At 36.6% G+C, this 17894-nt stretch overlaps 1 protein-coding gene across 2 annotated transcripts in view; it reads left to right on the top strand.

The window, feature by feature from the left end:
* LOC127631478 (1,4-alpha-glucan-branching enzyme-like) overlaps nt 1-17894 on the top strand; it is a 190143-nt gene that overhangs the window by 106162 nt on the left and 66087 nt on the right. The window contains exons 11-13 of one of the 2 annotated variants that reach the window (XM_052109609.1): nt 6034-6144; nt 7054-7225; nt 7520-7712. In XM_052109609.1, coding sequence (XP_051965569.1) covers nt 6034-6144; nt 7054-7225; nt 7520-7647 — 411 coding nt within the window. In that variant the 3' untranslated portion in view covers nt 7648-7712. Of the gene's footprint in view, nt 1-6033; nt 6145-7053; nt 7226-7519; nt 7713-17894 lie in introns of those variants that run through there. The other variant, XM_052109608.1, reaches the window with a different exon arrangement.

The following is a 17894-nucleotide window of genomic DNA, read 5'->3' as shown; positions in this document are numbered from 1 at the left end:
AACATGTCTGATAGGAGAGGTTGCTTGTAAGTGAGTCGGCATAATGTGGCCTATTCTAGGGTATAGGAAGTATCAGAAACAACATGCCAACCTCCCGTGTGGTCATGTTGCTGAAAACATGAACATACATTGTTTATCTCTATAGGATAGGGATGGGCATTATCGAGTGATTTTGTATTCGAGTACTCTAAGCCACAAAAACGGAGTAATCGATTATTCGTAAATTAATAATAACTTAAAAATATCAGGTAAGAAACGTATGTAAAATATTTACAATTAAAAATGTTACCAAGAGCATTTCAAAATAAGTTGAACTGAAACAAATTTAGCATTTCTTTTGAAAATTAAATGAACAATATTGATTAATTTAGTTCTCATTAGATTTCATTGCAATTCTCAATACTGTAATGAATCAGTTGTAACTGTGAGGTTTTTTGAGAGATTCAGAGGGAAAATACAGTATAATTCAGCATTGCTTACTGAAGGCAAGTGCACAATTGAAAATTTATGTGCAATATTATAGTATTTTAATAGTCGATTAGTTAGTGCTGAACGAGTACTAGATTAGTCGATTAGTTGTGCACATCTCTATTGTATTGCATCTTTTTCTTCGAATTTCAATCAACTGAATCATTAGACATCATTACGCATCTGTTTTGCACTCAAAAATGGTGGACGTTTGAATTCAATTTCGCAAAATAAATGCGCAGTCACATTTTTGACAGGTCTTCAAGTTTGTGTTGGACCCACACTCTGTGCTTTCCTTTGAGCTTTTCCGTCTCTTCGACAGGCTGTACATCTCAGTCCTGTTCCAACAAAATCTCAGTGTAACTGGATGAGCTGTGCGTGCCGTCTCAAGACTGAATCGAAATTTGAGTGAGTCGGATGATAAAGTGGGGTGACAAAAGGCACAGGTGTAAAAGTGAAGGATGTTGATGCAGGGTGTGTGTTGATGGTGAATTCTTTCTGTTAGTGCTGTGGTGGAGATCTGATTGAGATGCTAATTTAATAGCTTTCTCTTATATGTTATATACATTAGCATACAGCTGTGCTGGTACTGTTAATGGTAAATTTGCAACAGGATGTAGATGTGGTGTATGCGATAGCAAGTGTTGATTGAACATTATCACATAGTCACATGCTTTTGTTTTGTTTTTTGGTTGGAAGGGTGTGGGGGTCATCTAAGTCCCAAAGCATACCAAAAGCAATGCAAGTAAGTGGACATGAAGACTTTCTAGCTAAGCCTGCTTAATTTCTCACGGCATTACGTTCCGAAATGTGTCAGGATTAGTGATGTCCAGTTCATGAACTAATCATTCTTTTGAACCGGTTCTTTTAGTGAACTAGTTAAACTAGTTCACCAAATCGGACCGAATTGTTTGGAACAGTTCGCATCTCGAGTAACACTGATCCACAAGTTACTCTATCTTAACCTGTCTCTCGGATGTGCCTGACACTCCGAATCGAAATGAGCTGAGAACCGGGAGTAATATGATCCTAGAACTGGTGATATCTCCTTCTTGGCAATTAACCACTCCAACTAGTTCACAAATTGTACTGAATGCTCTGGTTGCAGCATTTCTCGAGTCAACAGTACAATGAGTTGCTCATAACAACTGTACAGTACACTGAGTCAACAGTACACTGATCTGAGAATCGCCACTTTCGGAGGTGTCTGACATCTTGAGAACCAATGAGCTGCTGACATTGAGCATTTGTGATATTTAAGGGGCGAAATGTATGTTTTTCACTGCTTTAAGTAACTTTTTTTTTTTTTTCTTGACTTTAATTTTAAATGTTTGAGTTATGACGAGCACATTTTTAAAAGTAAACACCTTCCCTGTATTCTCAATTATGGTCATACAATCTTATTGCATAATAATTATATAAGAGAGCAAAATGCTGTTTAAAAGTGTTTTAAATGGAATACAACATGACACACTACAGGACATGTCAACTTTCCAAAATGATTTAATGTCAACAACCCTGAAGGTGTGTATAGCCAGCGACCTAATTGATAAAGTCTAGTTTAATGTTGAAGTTAACTCTATAATCCGATTGAGAACTGAGTTTTTTACTGACTTATTAACGAAAGAACGCATCTTAAGTAAGCACAACAGGGCCGCAAACTTGTATTGCATTGGCCAAGCATTTGTGCGTGTACTTGCATAGTTTCAACTGCAGTAAATTGCAGTTTGTTGTATTTGTATAGCACCTTTCACAACACACATCGTTTCAAAGCAGCTTTACAGAAGATCAGGCATTAACAGACAATAAAACTGTAATGTCTATAATGTCGATGAATCATCATTGTGTAATTAGATAAAATACAATTGTTAATCGTGTTTAAAATAAGTAATTAAATAATAATTGTATTAATAACCCCAGTGAGCAAGCTCAAGGCGACTGTGGCAAGGAATACAAAACTCCATAAAATGTTGATTAATGGAGAAAAATAACCTTGGGAGAAACCAGACTCACTGTGGGGGCCAGTTCCCCTCTGGCTAACATCAAGAATATAATGTAAATATTACTTATGTATAGTTCAAGTCATGGTTTAAAATTATTAATCTAAATAAGTGTTAACGGTCAGTGTTTAAACATCGATTTTGTTTGAACTGTAAGATTAATGACTAATGTCTTTGAAGTCCATCCTGGATTAACTGCAGAAGTACACATAGATGCAATTGTCCTTGTAATTTGTCTAATGAAGGCTTTTGTTGGCAATTGTTAGTGTATGCATTCCATTTCAAGATCGTAGTCCATCAATAGACCGAGGTGATGCAGGCAGAGATCAGGGATGTGAAACGCAGTTCAACCTGGCCGGTAATTTCGGTGTGGTCCATCCTAAATCCAAGGTTCAGACAATGGCATATGAATTATCCCATGTCTTATGGATGGAGTTGGCATCAGTTCATCCTCTGATGTCTGAAGTGATGTATGGCTGGCACTGGCTGCATTTAGTCATCATCATTCAGCGACACGTAGCAGTGGAGTCCAACACGAAGCAGGAATGGAGCTGGATCCAGCCGGTTCTGGTGACCTCAGGATAGGAATCCCGAGGTTGAGACGGAAACAAATAAAATAATATAAGCATAGATGCCATTCAATTTATTGCAGAGTTATATATCATGATCAATGTTTCTGTTTTTTGGTTCCGGCAGACTAAACTAAAGCAGACTAATTGTGGATTGGAGGATAAATTAGGTGTATGCCTGGCTAAATAGATGAGTCTTTAGTCTGGACTTAAACTGAGGGAGTGTGTCTGCATCTCATACTGTGTTAGGGAGACTATTCCATAGTTTAGGAGCCAAATATGAAAAAGATCTACCTCCTTTTGTGGATTTTGATATTCTAGGAACTATTAACAGGCCAGAATTTTGCGATCGTAATGAACGCGATGGAATATAGCGTGGTAGGTCACTTAAGTACTGTGGAGCTAGACCATTCAAAGCTTTGTATGTAGTTAACAGAATTTTTAAATGAATACAGAATTTAACAGGTAGCCAATGTAACGATGATAAAATGGGGCTAATATGATCATATTTCTTGGTTCTCGTCAGCACTCTGGCTGCTGCATTTTGAACCAATTGAAGTTTATTTATTGATCTTGCTGGACATTCTCCCAGTAATGCATTACAATAGTCTTGAGGTTATGAACACATGAATTAGTTTTTCGGCATCAGCAACAGAGAGCATGTGCCGTAATTTAGCAATATTTCTTAGGTGGAAGAATGCTGTTCTACAAACATTAGTAATTTGATTTACAAAGGACAGATTGGTATCAAATATAACACTTAAGTTCTTCGCTGTTGAAGATGATGTAACCGTACATCCATCAAGAGTCAAATTATATTGTAGCTGCTTATTTTTTATTTTATTTTTTGGTCCAATAATTAGTACCTCTGTTTTGTCAGAATTGAGTAGAAGGAAATTTCTGTTCTTTTTTTTTCAATGATACACTCTGCTAATTTGGAGAATTGTGAAATCTCATCAAGTTTTGAAGAAATATAAAGTTGTGTATCGTTGGCATAGCAGTGGAAACTTATTCCACGATTCCTGATTATATCTCCCAGGGGAAGCATATACAAGAAGAAAAGCAGAGGCCCAAAAACCGATCACTGTGGCACTCCATATTTTACTTTTGTTTGGTTTGAATTCCTCATTTACATAGACAAAGTGGTAGCTGTCTGCTAAATATGACCTAAACCATGCTAATGCAACTCCACAAATGCCAACATAATTCTCTAGCCTATTCAAGAGAATGTTGTGATCTATCGTGTCAAATGCAGCACTAAGATCTAAAAGCACTAGAAGAGAAATGCAGCTGCGATCAGATGATAAGAGCAAGTCATTTGTAACTCTAAGTGCAGTCTCTGTACTGTGATGAGGCCTAAATCCTGACTGAAATTATTTGTATATACTATTTCTCTGTAGAAATGAACATATTTGGGAGGATACTACCTTTTCTAGTATTTTTTGACATAAACGGAAGATTTGAAATCGGTCTGTAGTTAGCCAGTTATCCAGGATCAAGTTTTGACTACTTACTTTTGACTACTAACTGCCATAAGAAGAGGTTCTGAAATTACAGGAGATACCTCTTTTAAGAGCTTAGTTGGTATAGGATCTAACAAACATGTTGTGGCTTTTGATGTTTCGATAAGTTTTGTTAGCTCTTCATGACCTATGACAGAGAAGGATTGAAGTTGCACTTGAGGAAAATTATTAGACACTGTTTTCTGAGGTGCTATGACAGATGATTGCATAATTCCATGTGCTGTGATGTAATATCTGGTTCTGTTGAGGCTTTATTCCTAACCAATTTAGCCACAGTACTGAATAAACACCAAGGATTGTTGTGGTTATTTTCTATGAATTTACTAAAATATGCTGACCTGGCAGCTTTTAGTGCCAGCCAATACTTCTAATTTTGTATTTTTCCACATGCGCACCATTTTACAAGCTGCTCTCTTGAGAGCATGAGTGTGATTATTGTACCGTGGTGCAGGGCTTATTTCTTTAATTGTCTTTAATCGAAGTGGGGCGACAATATCAAGAGTGGTAGGGAAGACTGCATTTATATTTTTTGTCATTTAATCAAGTTCTTCTGGGCTTTGGGGTTTATTGAGTGTATGAGATGGATCTGGAAGATTATCAGTGAAGCTTTCTTTAGTTGTCGAAAGAATAGTTTCTGCAGTCAAGATTAATTTCTGAAAAGGTTGCTACAGTGTAAGCTACTAACAAAACGTATCTAACTACATTGAAGCTATTTAAGAGGATGTTATTTTATAGATATTGTATAGATTTAGCCTGTTCTCATTAAGAGAATTTGACTAAATACATTTTTGCAAAATTATAATACGTGTTTCCCTTATTTCGGCAATTCTGAGGTGAAATGTCCACTGAGTGGCGCTAAAAGCGAGTTGCATTTTCTCCCAAACATATGAGGTTGTTGCTCTATTTGGTCTTCTGGTGCTAACACGCAACTTTTGTTTTTAGCTGTACAGGCTGTAGTACAGTGAGGAGGAATGCATATTTTGTAAACCGTTCCCACTAAACCTAACCATCAGTGGAGTAAAAGTGTAATTTTAGAGGGAAAAATTTAACCTCAGAATCACGCTTATCAATGACTATGCTAATAAAATTACTTTCTGGTTTCAACGTGGGATCCAAACACTGGTCTCCCATGCTGCTGACGCAACATGCATCCGGTCATGTCACGGGGGAAAGTAATCACGGCGGAGCCAATGCAAAAATGTCTTCTAGGAGATGCCGCTTGTTGGTGAATTGGCATAATGTGCTTGAGCCTAGGGGACCGGAACTCTCAGAAACAACATGCCGACTTCCATGTGATCATGTTGTTAAATTAGTAGTAGTCTTCATCTCCTCTAGAATGTGTTATTGCAGTGCTCTGGTGGATTAAAGCATTGTAATGTGTAACTAATGGTGGTGTAAAATTGTAAATGTTGCCATTTCCCTCTTCACTTTTTTCCTTGTACTTTCCATTTATTTATTCATTTGCATTTTTAGATCCTCAAGGAATTCAAGGATGAAGATTGGAACATGGGAAACATTGTGTTCACAATGACCAACAGACGATACGGCGAGAAATGCATCGCCTATGCTGAGAGCCACGACCAGGTATTTCTGCCCCATGTACATCCATTCTGCTAGCAAAGGGAAGAAAAGGAAATGTAATCAATGTGTCATTGCGAATGGAAATTGGTGTCACCACAGGTTGTAGTCCTCTAGGGATGGGCTGAAATGCAAAATTTACACATCCATCGTGTTTGTACACATTCAAATGGCACGGCTAGAACAGGTTGTTGTTTTTCTATGTCTTCTTTTCTTCTGTTTTTTTTTTTATTTATGTTGTGTTTCCAAGGTCTGAGAATAATGATCTGTGCAACTCAATATGAGACACTTGAGTGAGGCTGACTTGAACGTGCTAAAACTAGTAAAACTTGTCTGTGATACTTCATCAATACACCAGCATTTTAGCAGTGCAATAAAGTTTCCATCAAAAGACCAGATGTGGCAAGCGTGAATTAAAATGTTATTAAATGACGGAGCCTTAGCTTGGCGGTTTGCACATATTGAGGTTGAATCCAGCTCGCAACCTTTCCCAATACAGTTCTGCCCTCTTTGGCCATAATTTCCTGACCTATCTTGTATTTGTGCACATGCGTGTATTTGTCTGGAAACCTTTGCAAATGTTTTCACTGATTATGATTCATCAATATGTTCGCACTTACATTTTTCCTAAATTTAGGATACATTTTTATAGGAACTCTAACAGCACAAGCACAAATATTCTGATGGCCTTAGAAAAATGTGTTAAGCTGAAATGTTTCATAATTGTTATAATTTGTTTATATTATTATTATTAGTAGTAGTCATTTTTTATTATTATTATTATTATTATTAGAAAATAAATATAAATTAAATACAAATTTGCTCATCTGAAATTTGTATATATGTTTTGTTACATAATTTTTATCTTTATGTGGCATTTGAATGTTGAAAAGGTTTCTTTGTCCACACTGCCAGGCCCTGGTTGGAGACAAAACACTGGCATTCTGGCTGATGGACAAGGAGATGTACACCAACATGAGCACCCTGATTCCCATGAACTCTATCATTGATCGGGGCATTCAGCTTCACAAGATGATTCGGCTGCTTACTCACAGCCTGGGAGGGGAGGGATACCTGAACTTCATGGGTGAGTCCTTGCACATGCATTGATTTCAAATCTGGTCCACATTTGGATTTAAACAGCATTCTGTTTGAGGAATTATTTGCTACATTGTTATATATTATTAAACATATAAAGTAAACATTACTCAGTCCGGATTAGTTCTGGTCCTACAACTAGCTAGACTAATGGAAAAAGGCTTTATTCGTGTGTAATAAATTTGGAATAAACACACAATCAGATGTGTCTCATTCATCCGCTGCTCAAACAAGGCTTATTAATTATGCGCCTCTTCTCATTCCTGCCCATTCCTGTCGTGAGCCTGGCTGAAGGACGGCCCTCAGAGGCGGGGTGACGATGATGAGAGGGAGGAGCGTGTCGTTACACCACTTTTGTGCTGCTGCATCTTTCAGTATCAGCTTCTTTGCAATGTCTGCATTACATTGTGACAGATTCACAAAACAGTCAGTGTTGAAATTTGGCGCACAATCTGTTAAGATCAGATAGAAACGGGACCAGAAACAGAACCGTGTTTGGCAAACTTCTGTACGGCCATAATAACCTGTCCTGCTAAAGTCTTCAACACTTGTAAAACTGCTATGGCATGGTGTAAAAGTCTATTAAATATGGTTGTCCATTTAATAATGTAAAAAAAGAACTCTTCTTGATTTCTGTTAAAATATATTGTTTCAGATATAATAATTAGACCCCATGTGTGCTTGATGTAATATTACCGCATCATTACAGCTGTGTAAAGAAGTGGCCATATTCCTAGAGAAAGTTGAACATCAGCTTGCATTTCTTTGGTCAGCAGTGAGGCCGAACAGTGGACTAGCCCCACCTGCTGACCAGGTCAGCTGTAGATCAGAGACACTGAACAACTATATAACATATCAATATCAATCTCCGTAAACCAGAGTTTAACAAAGACAGGGAGAATTTGTTTTCCTGTGCCACGGGTATATTCATATCACAAACTACCCAAACCCTACGTATGCGAACATATGGACCAACTCATCTTTGATGTACACAAGAGTGCTGTTATTGTTTACTGCTGCTGTTCTACAGCCAATACCACTAACGGTAATGACAGCTACAGATGTGGATCGCCTGATGTGGACACATTCTGCTCTTCAGATGTAGTATATCTGTAAAATGCTTTTGTCTGCTGGCTGAAATTACCCGCCTAATGGTGTTGTGCCCCAGCTGAATATATATTCTTGAGTCAGTTAAGCTTCAACAGCCAAAGGCTAGAAAAATCTGAAATGTTAAGAGACAGCAGGCCTTCGTGTTTGCTCACAAGGAAACAAACTTGATTAATCTCTAAGAGATCTTCTATTTTAATGTTGAAGTGCTCTATAACTCACCATACTGAGATGCATGTTCTGGGGAGAATTCACTAAGATTGCGTCTGAGAAAATCGCAGGTTATTTGCACGCTGGTTTAGCGCCCGATTCACTAATGCCGAGTTTACACTACATGATTTTAAGGCCGATTTTCGCTCGCCGACAGTTTTGTGGAGATCGACGACAAAAGCCTGATAGCAATGTATGAATGATCAAAGACGCGATTTGAGAGAAGATGTGCCGACGCATCGCCGATGCCAGCGAGATATCTTGCATGTTAAATATCTGGACCTGTCTGCGATTCCAAATCACGCAATGTGAAATATGTTTTGACTGAACACAATTGCAGCGTTGACCTACAGCCAATGAGAGAGCAAGAAACGGGACACAGGAAGTTTCAGTGGGAGGAGTCCTGATGTACCTGCAACAGAACATCATCTAGCATGGCTGCGGTATAAAGAAATTCTCATTGGACTGAAGAAATGGAGGAAAGATTAGTGGAACATTGGCAGGAGCACCAGTGCATATTTTATGTTTCATCTGAACTGTACCACAACCGGGTGGAGAAAGAGAAGAGTTGGAGAGAAATTGCTAATTCTTTTGGACAGTCAGGTAAGCAAATAGGTTGATTTTTCAGTAGGAGGTACGGTTTCATATTGTAACCAATAAAATCTATGATGCTTTTAGGCGATTAAAAACAAACATCATATTATGAAATGCATAACAAATGATTATGCAATTGTTTTCGTATCTCGTATCACTTCTTGCGTGTACTCTGTTGTGAAACGTAATTTGGAGTCCAGACAGAGTTGTCGGGGATTCGTCAATAGTGAAATGTTTTGTAATGTGTTCACCCCTGTCGCGGATTCATCATGTAATTTGAAACCGCTACGACTTCCATGACAAGACAGACAGTTGTGTAATATGAACTGTACTATGATCCGACATCTTTGAAAGTCGTGCGGTGTGCAGGAGGCATAAAGGAATGCAGATCAGGCAACAGTGATCAATTCTGGTTTCAAAATCTGTGCAGAACGTAATTTGCATGCCACAATTCCCAACAAAGTCTAATTAACATTTGTACATATTTTATGAGCTGGCTATTTCGTATGATTTCGTACAAGTTTGTTCATATGAATTCCCGAAAGTTTTGCACACGAGGCGTTAAGGACATGCTTATTAATATTATGCCCCTACCCAAACGCCTTGTCTAAACCTAACCGATCAGTAGTCAGTGTGAGTAAACATGATAGGAAGCGGTTATGTGTGACAGAAGCAAGTCATTGGCACGCATTAGGTGGAAACGATGTACATGGACGCCATTAGCAGTAGTGAAAGTCGTACGATATCATACGAATTAGCCAAATTTAGAAAATTCATATGAATCCTTACAATTTCGCCGTGAGAGTGTTTAGGCAATTCCAATCTAGTGTGCAGATTCTGAGCGCTATTTAGCGGAGGATGCAGCAGATTGCTTGGACTGTACAGCATCACTCTACTACTGTGATCCAGACACCTGAATTATCTTTTTAATATACCGAAAGTGTGCTGACTTTATTTAAATTCATACGACGCAGCACAGATTGCGGATTTATTTATTTTTAATTGTTACTTCAATGAAGGTATCATTCTAAGCCAAAACAAAAAGGTAAATACAGGACATGATATGTCAGTGGATGAATATCTGTGGAGTCATTTAGCCAGTGCAAGCAAGAACAAATAGTTTGAGCAAGCAAATCAATTTGAGTCGGCCGCAATTCGGTGAAACCCATCTATTTACCCTCCAGTGGCAGAAGCAGCTTGCGAGCTAAGAGGCCACAAAGAGACGGCAGCCATGTTTGCAATGCAAAGAGAAGATGAGGGCTGTGAGGCAGAGACTCCACATTATAACACACTCGCGAGGCACCAATGAAACGCCTCAGTGGCTTCATCATTAAATCAGCAGGTATAGAGTGAGATGAATGAATGCTTGACTTTCAGAGATGGAGAAAACTTCTAGATCACCTTCAGAACCACAGAGCGATGATCAGATTCAAACTGCTCTCTTGATGAGTAAAACTACTGCAGGATTTAGTGAAGTGAACATTTTCTTATGTGAACGTCTTGCCCAAATTTTATCATTCATGTATTATGAATGAGTAAACAAACAATGTTTTGTTATGGCATGTGTAGAGACAATGCTGTGCTGCATGAAAAAAAAAAAAATCAGATTTTTAGAAGTTAATAACTTACAATCAGTAAGTTATTAACTTCTAAAAATCAGATTTTTTTTTTTCATGCAGCACAGCATTTTGGGCTAAAAGTATTACAAAAATTACTGGCCAAAAAAAAAAAAAGGCTGTTTATCCATGTTAGAATCACATGTCAAAAATGTTGTTTTTGCATCTTCGCCAACATCAAGTCCGAGACCACTGTCATATCTGTTATTTTGGAAATAAATCCGAGCTAGGGAGTTAAAGTTGAGTGCAATCTTAAAAGGATAGTTCACCCAAAAATGAAAATGCTCTCATTATTTACTCGCCCTTATGCCATCCCAGATGTGTATGGTTTTCTTTCTTGTGCCGAACACAAACAAAGATTTTTAGAAGAATATTTCAGCTCTGTATGGCCATTCAATGCAAGTCAACAGGGTCCAGAAATTTAAAGCTTCAAAAAGCACATAAAGGCAGCATAAAAGTAATCCATACGACTCCAGTGTATTAATCCATGTCTTCAGAAGTGATATGATAGGTGTGGGTGAAAAACAGATCAATATTTAAGTCCTTTTTTACTTTCAAACAGCAATCCTAAGCTCTCTTCTCACCAAAGAGTTCTCCTTTTGTTTTTTTGTGATTCACATTCTTTGTGCATATTTCCATCCACTGTGCAGGAAGAGAATTTATAGTAAAATAACATTTTGGTATCATTACCTACTACTATGCACTTAAGCATTTGAAACAATGTACTTATTATGTACATATGTGTTGTTCCATTGTACTTGCATTTAAAGTACCTGCATTTAACGACACTTGTAGTTTCACTATTTACCTTAAACCAGAGCTCTTCAACTACTTTCTTAAAGTGAAAATTTAGCTTAGCTAGCTAGCACTTTCATCTTCAGTTACATGCTAACTTAGAAAACACCCTTAATACTGTATGTTTGTTTATATTAAAATAGTCACATGGTACACTGTATATTGAATGATCATTTTCTAAGGTCTGTCCATAAATCCCTTCATAAGATCTGGCTGAAGAACAAACGTGAATTATACTCTTAACTTGGGATGAGCCCAAAGCCGAATACCATATTCAGAAAGGCTCATAATAATGACATCAAAACGAATAACTGATTCATCCAAATAATATAAAAATATTTGTTTCACTGATTATTCAATAAGCCCATGGATAAAGCAACATTTTAAATAAACACATCCAAAATTACAACTAATTTTTCTGCCGAAACAGCCAATATTTCTCTAAAGTTCTAAAGTGTAAACCTTATGAATGAAAATGCGCACGGTGTGATTTCAGACGTCAGGAGCTTCTCAAGTGTAACTTTATCTAAGATACGACATCATATACACTTTTCACTTCTTGAAATGTCTATGTTAATGTATCGCACGATTCACATGTGATTCCCATGTATTCATTAATAGCCTAAACCTGAGTGCGATGTTAAATTCCTGACCTGAAGTGATGATTTCATGTCGAAACTCGTCTATTAAAGTTGACCACATTTATATTCACATCAGCGATTAAGGTAATTATCTGGTTAAGACTTAAGACTATAATTTTTTTTTATGTTAATGCTATTATTATCATTATTAGGAGTAGTATTAGTATCATTATTTAACTAAATAATGGTGTCCTATTGTAAAAATTCCTGATATACTTATGGGACTTTCACCTGTTTGTAGGATATGTTGATTTACTTTCATTTCTTAATGTTTACATTTTTATTTATTATTCACTGAAAAATGTGTGCTTGATATTACACATTTTTCTTGACACATCCTGTCCCCAGAATAATGTTGATATACATGCACAGACAAACGGAAATTCAGTTTCAGAAGATATTAATATCAGAAATACCAGGAGAAACCACAGTTAATATCATATTCCACAGTTAATGTAGCCTACAAATTCAGCTTTACCTGTTAAAAAAAAGAATAATTTCATTAAATAATAATTGTATAATAATAATTATAATAATTTGTATTATTATTATTAGGCTATTATTATGAAAAGGCATATACAAGGTGTATTGTATTAATAGAAACTATAAATGTAAGAGTAACAGTTTCATTTTGTTTATATGCACTTCCGGTTTGAGCCCCTTCCATACCCGGTTTTATCGGAATGCAGATAATTTTGTCATATGAACAGATACAGATGCAAATCATTTTGTCATATGAACAGATACAGATGCAGATCATTTTGTCATATGAACTGATACAGATGCAGATCATTTTGTCATATGAACCGATACAGATGCAGATCATTTTGTCATATGAACCGATACAGATGCAGATCATTTTGTCATATGAACTGATACAGATGCAGATCATTTTGTCATATGAACTGATACAGATGCAGATCATTTTGTCATATGAACTGATACAGATGCAGATCATTTTGTCATATGAACTGATACAGATGCAGATCATTTTGTCATATGAACTGATACAGATGTAGATCATTTTGTCATATGAACCGATACAGATACAGATCATTTTGTCATATGAACCGATACAGATCATTTTGTCATATGAACCGATACAGATCATTTTGTCATATGAACCGACACCGATGCAGATCATTTTGTCATATGAACCGATACAGATGCAGATCATTTTGTCATATGAACCGATACAGATGCAGATCATTTTGTCATATGAACCGATACAGATGCAGGTCATTTTGTCATATGAACCGATACAGATGCAGATCATTTTGTCATATGAACCGATAAAGATGCAGGTCATTTTGTCATATGAACCGATACAGATGCAGATCATTTTGTCATATGAACCGATACAGATGCAGGTCATTTTGTCATATGAACCGATACAGATGCAGATCATTTTGTCATATGAACTGATACAGATGCAGATCATTTTGTCATATGAACTGATACAGATGCAGATCATTTTGTCATATGAACTGATACAGATGCAGATCATTTTGTCATATGAACCGACACAGATGCAGATCATTTTGTCATATGAACCGACACAGATGCAGATCATTTTGTCTTATGAACTGACACAGATGCAGATCATTTTGTCTTATGAACTGACACAGATGCAGATAATTTTGTCTTATGAACTGATACAGATGCAGATAATTTTGTCTTATGAACTGACACAGATGCAGATCATTTTGTCTTATGAACTGACACAGATGCAGATAATTTTGTCTTATGAACTGATACAGATGCAGATCATTTTGTCATATGAACAGATACAGATGCAGATCATTTTGTCATATGAACTGATACAGATGCAGATCATTTTGTCATATGAACCGATACAGATAATTTTTTCATATGAACCGATACAAATGCAGATCATTTTGTCATATGAACTGATACAGATGCAGATCATTTTGTCATATGAACAGATACAGATGCAGATCATTTTGTCATATGAACCGATACAGATGCAGATCATTTTGTCATATGAACTGACACAGATGTAGATCATTTTGTCATATGAACCGATACAGATGCAGGTCATTTTGTCATATGAACCGATACAGATACAGATCATTTTGTCATATGAACCGATACAGATCATTTTGTCATATGAACCGATACAGATCATTTTGTCATATGAACCGATACAGATGCAGATCATTTTGTCATATGAACCGATACAGATGCAGATCATTTTGTCATATGAACCGATACAGATGCAGATCATTTTGTCATATGAACCGATACAGATGCAGATCATTTTGTCATATGAACCGATACAGATGCAGATCATTTTGTCATATGAACCGATACAGATGCAGGTCATTTTGTCATATGAACCGATACAGATACAGATCATTTTGTCATATGAACCGATACAGATGCAGATCATTTTGTCATATGAACCGATACAGATGCAGATCATTTTGTCATATGAACTGATACAGATGCAGATCATTTTGTCTTATGAACTGACACAGATGCAGATAATTTTGTCTTATGAACTGATACAGATGCAGATAATTTTGTCTTATGAACTGACACAGATGCAGATAATTTTGTCTTATGAACTGACACAGATGCAGATAATTTTGTCTTATGAACTGATACAGATGCAGATAATTTTGTCATATGAACCGATACAGATACAGATCATTTTGTCATATGAACCGATACAGATAATTTTTTCATATGAACCGATACAGATGCAGATCATTTTGTCATATGAACTGATACAGATGCAGATCATTTTGTCTTATGAACCGATACAGATAATTTTTCATATGAACCGATACAGATAATTTTTCATATGAACCGATACAGATACAGATCATTTTGTCATATGAACCGATACAGATCATTTTGTCATATGAACTGTTACAGATGCAGATCATTTTGTCATATGAACCGATACAGATCATTTTGTCATATGAACTGATACAGATCATTTTGTCATATGAACCGATACAGATGCAGATCATTTTGTCATATGAACTGATACAGATGCAGATCATTTTGTCATATGAACTGATACAGATGCAGATCATTTTGTCATATGAACCAATACAGATACAGATCATTTTGTCATATGAACTGATACAGATCATTTTGTCATATGAACCGATACAGATGCAGATCATTTTGTCATATGAACTGATACAGATGCAGATCATTTTGTCATATGAACTGATACAGATGCAGATCATTTTGTCATATGAACCGATACAGATGCAGATCATTTTGTCATATGAACCGATACAGATGCAGATCATTTTGTCATATGAACCGATACAGATGCAGATCATTTTGTCATATGAACTGATACAGATGCAGATCATTTTGTCATATGAACTGATACAGATGCAGATCATTTTGTCATATGAACCGATACAGATGCAGATCATTTTGTCATATGAACTGATACAGATGCAGATCATTTTGTCATATGAACCGATACAGATGCAGATCATTTTGTCATATGAACTGATACAGATGCAGATCATTTTGTCATATGAACTGATACAGATGCAGATCATTTTGTCATATGAACCGATACAGATAATTTTTTCATATGAACCGATACAAATGCAGATCATTTTGTCATATGAACTGATACAGATGCAGATCATTTTGTCATATGAACTGATACAGATACAGATAATTTTGTCAACAAAACAACCAATTAACTTGATGATTTGGATTCCTCTGGAAAAGCTACACTATTGCTTCTGACATGCAACTGAAAAATGTAGTCAAAAAATATTAGCCATTCAAAAGTAGCTGTGTTTTCTGGCTATATAAATGTTTTGCAAATAACATATACAGTACATTGCAAATATTTCACATTACATTAGGTGTTTTGCCAGAGCCAGTTTTTGGAGGACACTTTCATACGAGCACATTTGGAGCGCACACAGGTTCGTCTGGTCTGTGTAAACAATGTTTTCCGAACTCTGGTGCGATCCTCACCCAGGTCCACTTGAAAAGTATGGTTCTAGTGATCTCCAGTACAGTTCGCTGAAGTGAACCGCTATTGATGGGATATAATTTGCATCACTGCATGCTCCAGTTCTGTGCATGTGTAGTTTTTGGTGGTAAACTGAGGGGGTCAAATACTTCAGTAACACAGTGAGAATGTTGTCTTCTCCTGAACAGTTTGCATACACCCAGTGGTGCATGATGCCAACAGATAGCTCTCTCTGGTTTTAATAGACCTCTTTGATAGAAACATTGGAAATATGGAACAATATACTGTAGATGTCTGATCATTAATACATTTCCCCTTATATTACAAGAATGAACTTGAACTAAGATGAACTAGTAAAACCGACATCTAAAAAATGGAGTGATAGAGAGCGGCAATGTATGTATTTGGCAAGAAGGTGTAGCATCATGAAGTCATGAAGCGCAAAGGCATTTTCTAAACAAATGACTATGGGACTGTTTTGATATAGGTTATGATAAAGGCATTACTAACCACATTTTCATTATAGATTTATTTCATGTTAACCACAGCCCATATAAGCTATTAGTCTGTTTGCTTTCAACTCTGAATGTGTGGCGTGTTTGTGTAAGATGGAAATGGAGGATAAACTTCTAAACTGATTGGTTTCTGACTACGAGTTTGTATGTGATTTAGCTATAGGTCATCAGAGCTTAATCCTGAATCACATTTTAAAAGGATCACCTCATCTAGCTCTTTGTTTGCGTATGCTAATGGATGCTTGGGTTTTTCAGACAACCTTGTTCCAAGGGCAGCTCCCGGCTATGGGTAAAGCTGTAAATTGAAAGACCAGGAGGCCTGAAATGGTGTCATCAGTTTTCATTTTAAAGGGAAAAAACGTAGTTTCAATTTGTCTCCAATTGAAACTACGTTATCAGGTTCACCAAATATATTCTTTGTTATTTAATCTTTGCTTATTGCGTGTCCTAGTATAGGAATTAATAATTGTCTGAATTTGGGTGTGACCTTATGCCATAAATTTCTCTTTTCTTTTTTTTTTCTTCCTTCGTTCTCTGTGAAAGTCATACCAGGTTTAATCGGACAGCAGTGCAATGCTGCAGAAAGGGATGAAATGAATACAGAAGTTTGGAACTTTATCTTTTTGTATAATAATATTCGAATATCTATTTCAGTAAAAATAGCAATAGTGGAAGCAGCACAGAGCCACCATAAGGGGCCGGTCACACAGAACGCATGTGTTAAAAAAAGCTAGATGCAGAGCAGCGAATAGAATAAAGTGCAGATGTCTGGTGTCACAGTTTTAAAGGTTGAAGTTCATTTACAATGATACAGTGTCTTTAAAACACTGCTCTCATGGCTTGAAATGCTGAAATACAGTGAGACGTGTCAAAACAGTCAAAGATGTCCATCCAGCACCTGTGGTCTGAGCACCCGTCAAGGCGGAGCGAGATTATCAAGTCTTTTGAATCTGGTCAACCAGTACTATTTTTTTCAGTCACCGTTTCCACATAGTACATCTTTATGCCAGTAGGTGGCGATAAATCGTTCACAACCGAAAAGATAGAAGTGGACATGAACGATTCCTTTACATAAAAGATTTGTTCAAAATGCTGATACGCTCATGAACAAAACACTACTAGTGTTTAAGGCATACACTTAATTGAAGCAAACACGATTTGACAAAATTCCCAAAGTATGACGAACATTAGC

This window comes from Xyrauchen texanus, chromosome 38 (genome assembly GCF_025860055.1).
Source record: "Xyrauchen texanus isolate HMW12.3.18 chromosome 38, RBS_HiC_50CHRs, whole genome shotgun sequence".
NCBI classification, from domain to species: domain Eukaryota; kingdom Metazoa; phylum Chordata; class Actinopteri; order Cypriniformes; family Catostomidae; genus Xyrauchen; species Xyrauchen texanus.
Note: the sequence above shows the minus strand (reverse complement) of the source record. Positions and strands in the feature narration are given on the sequence as shown.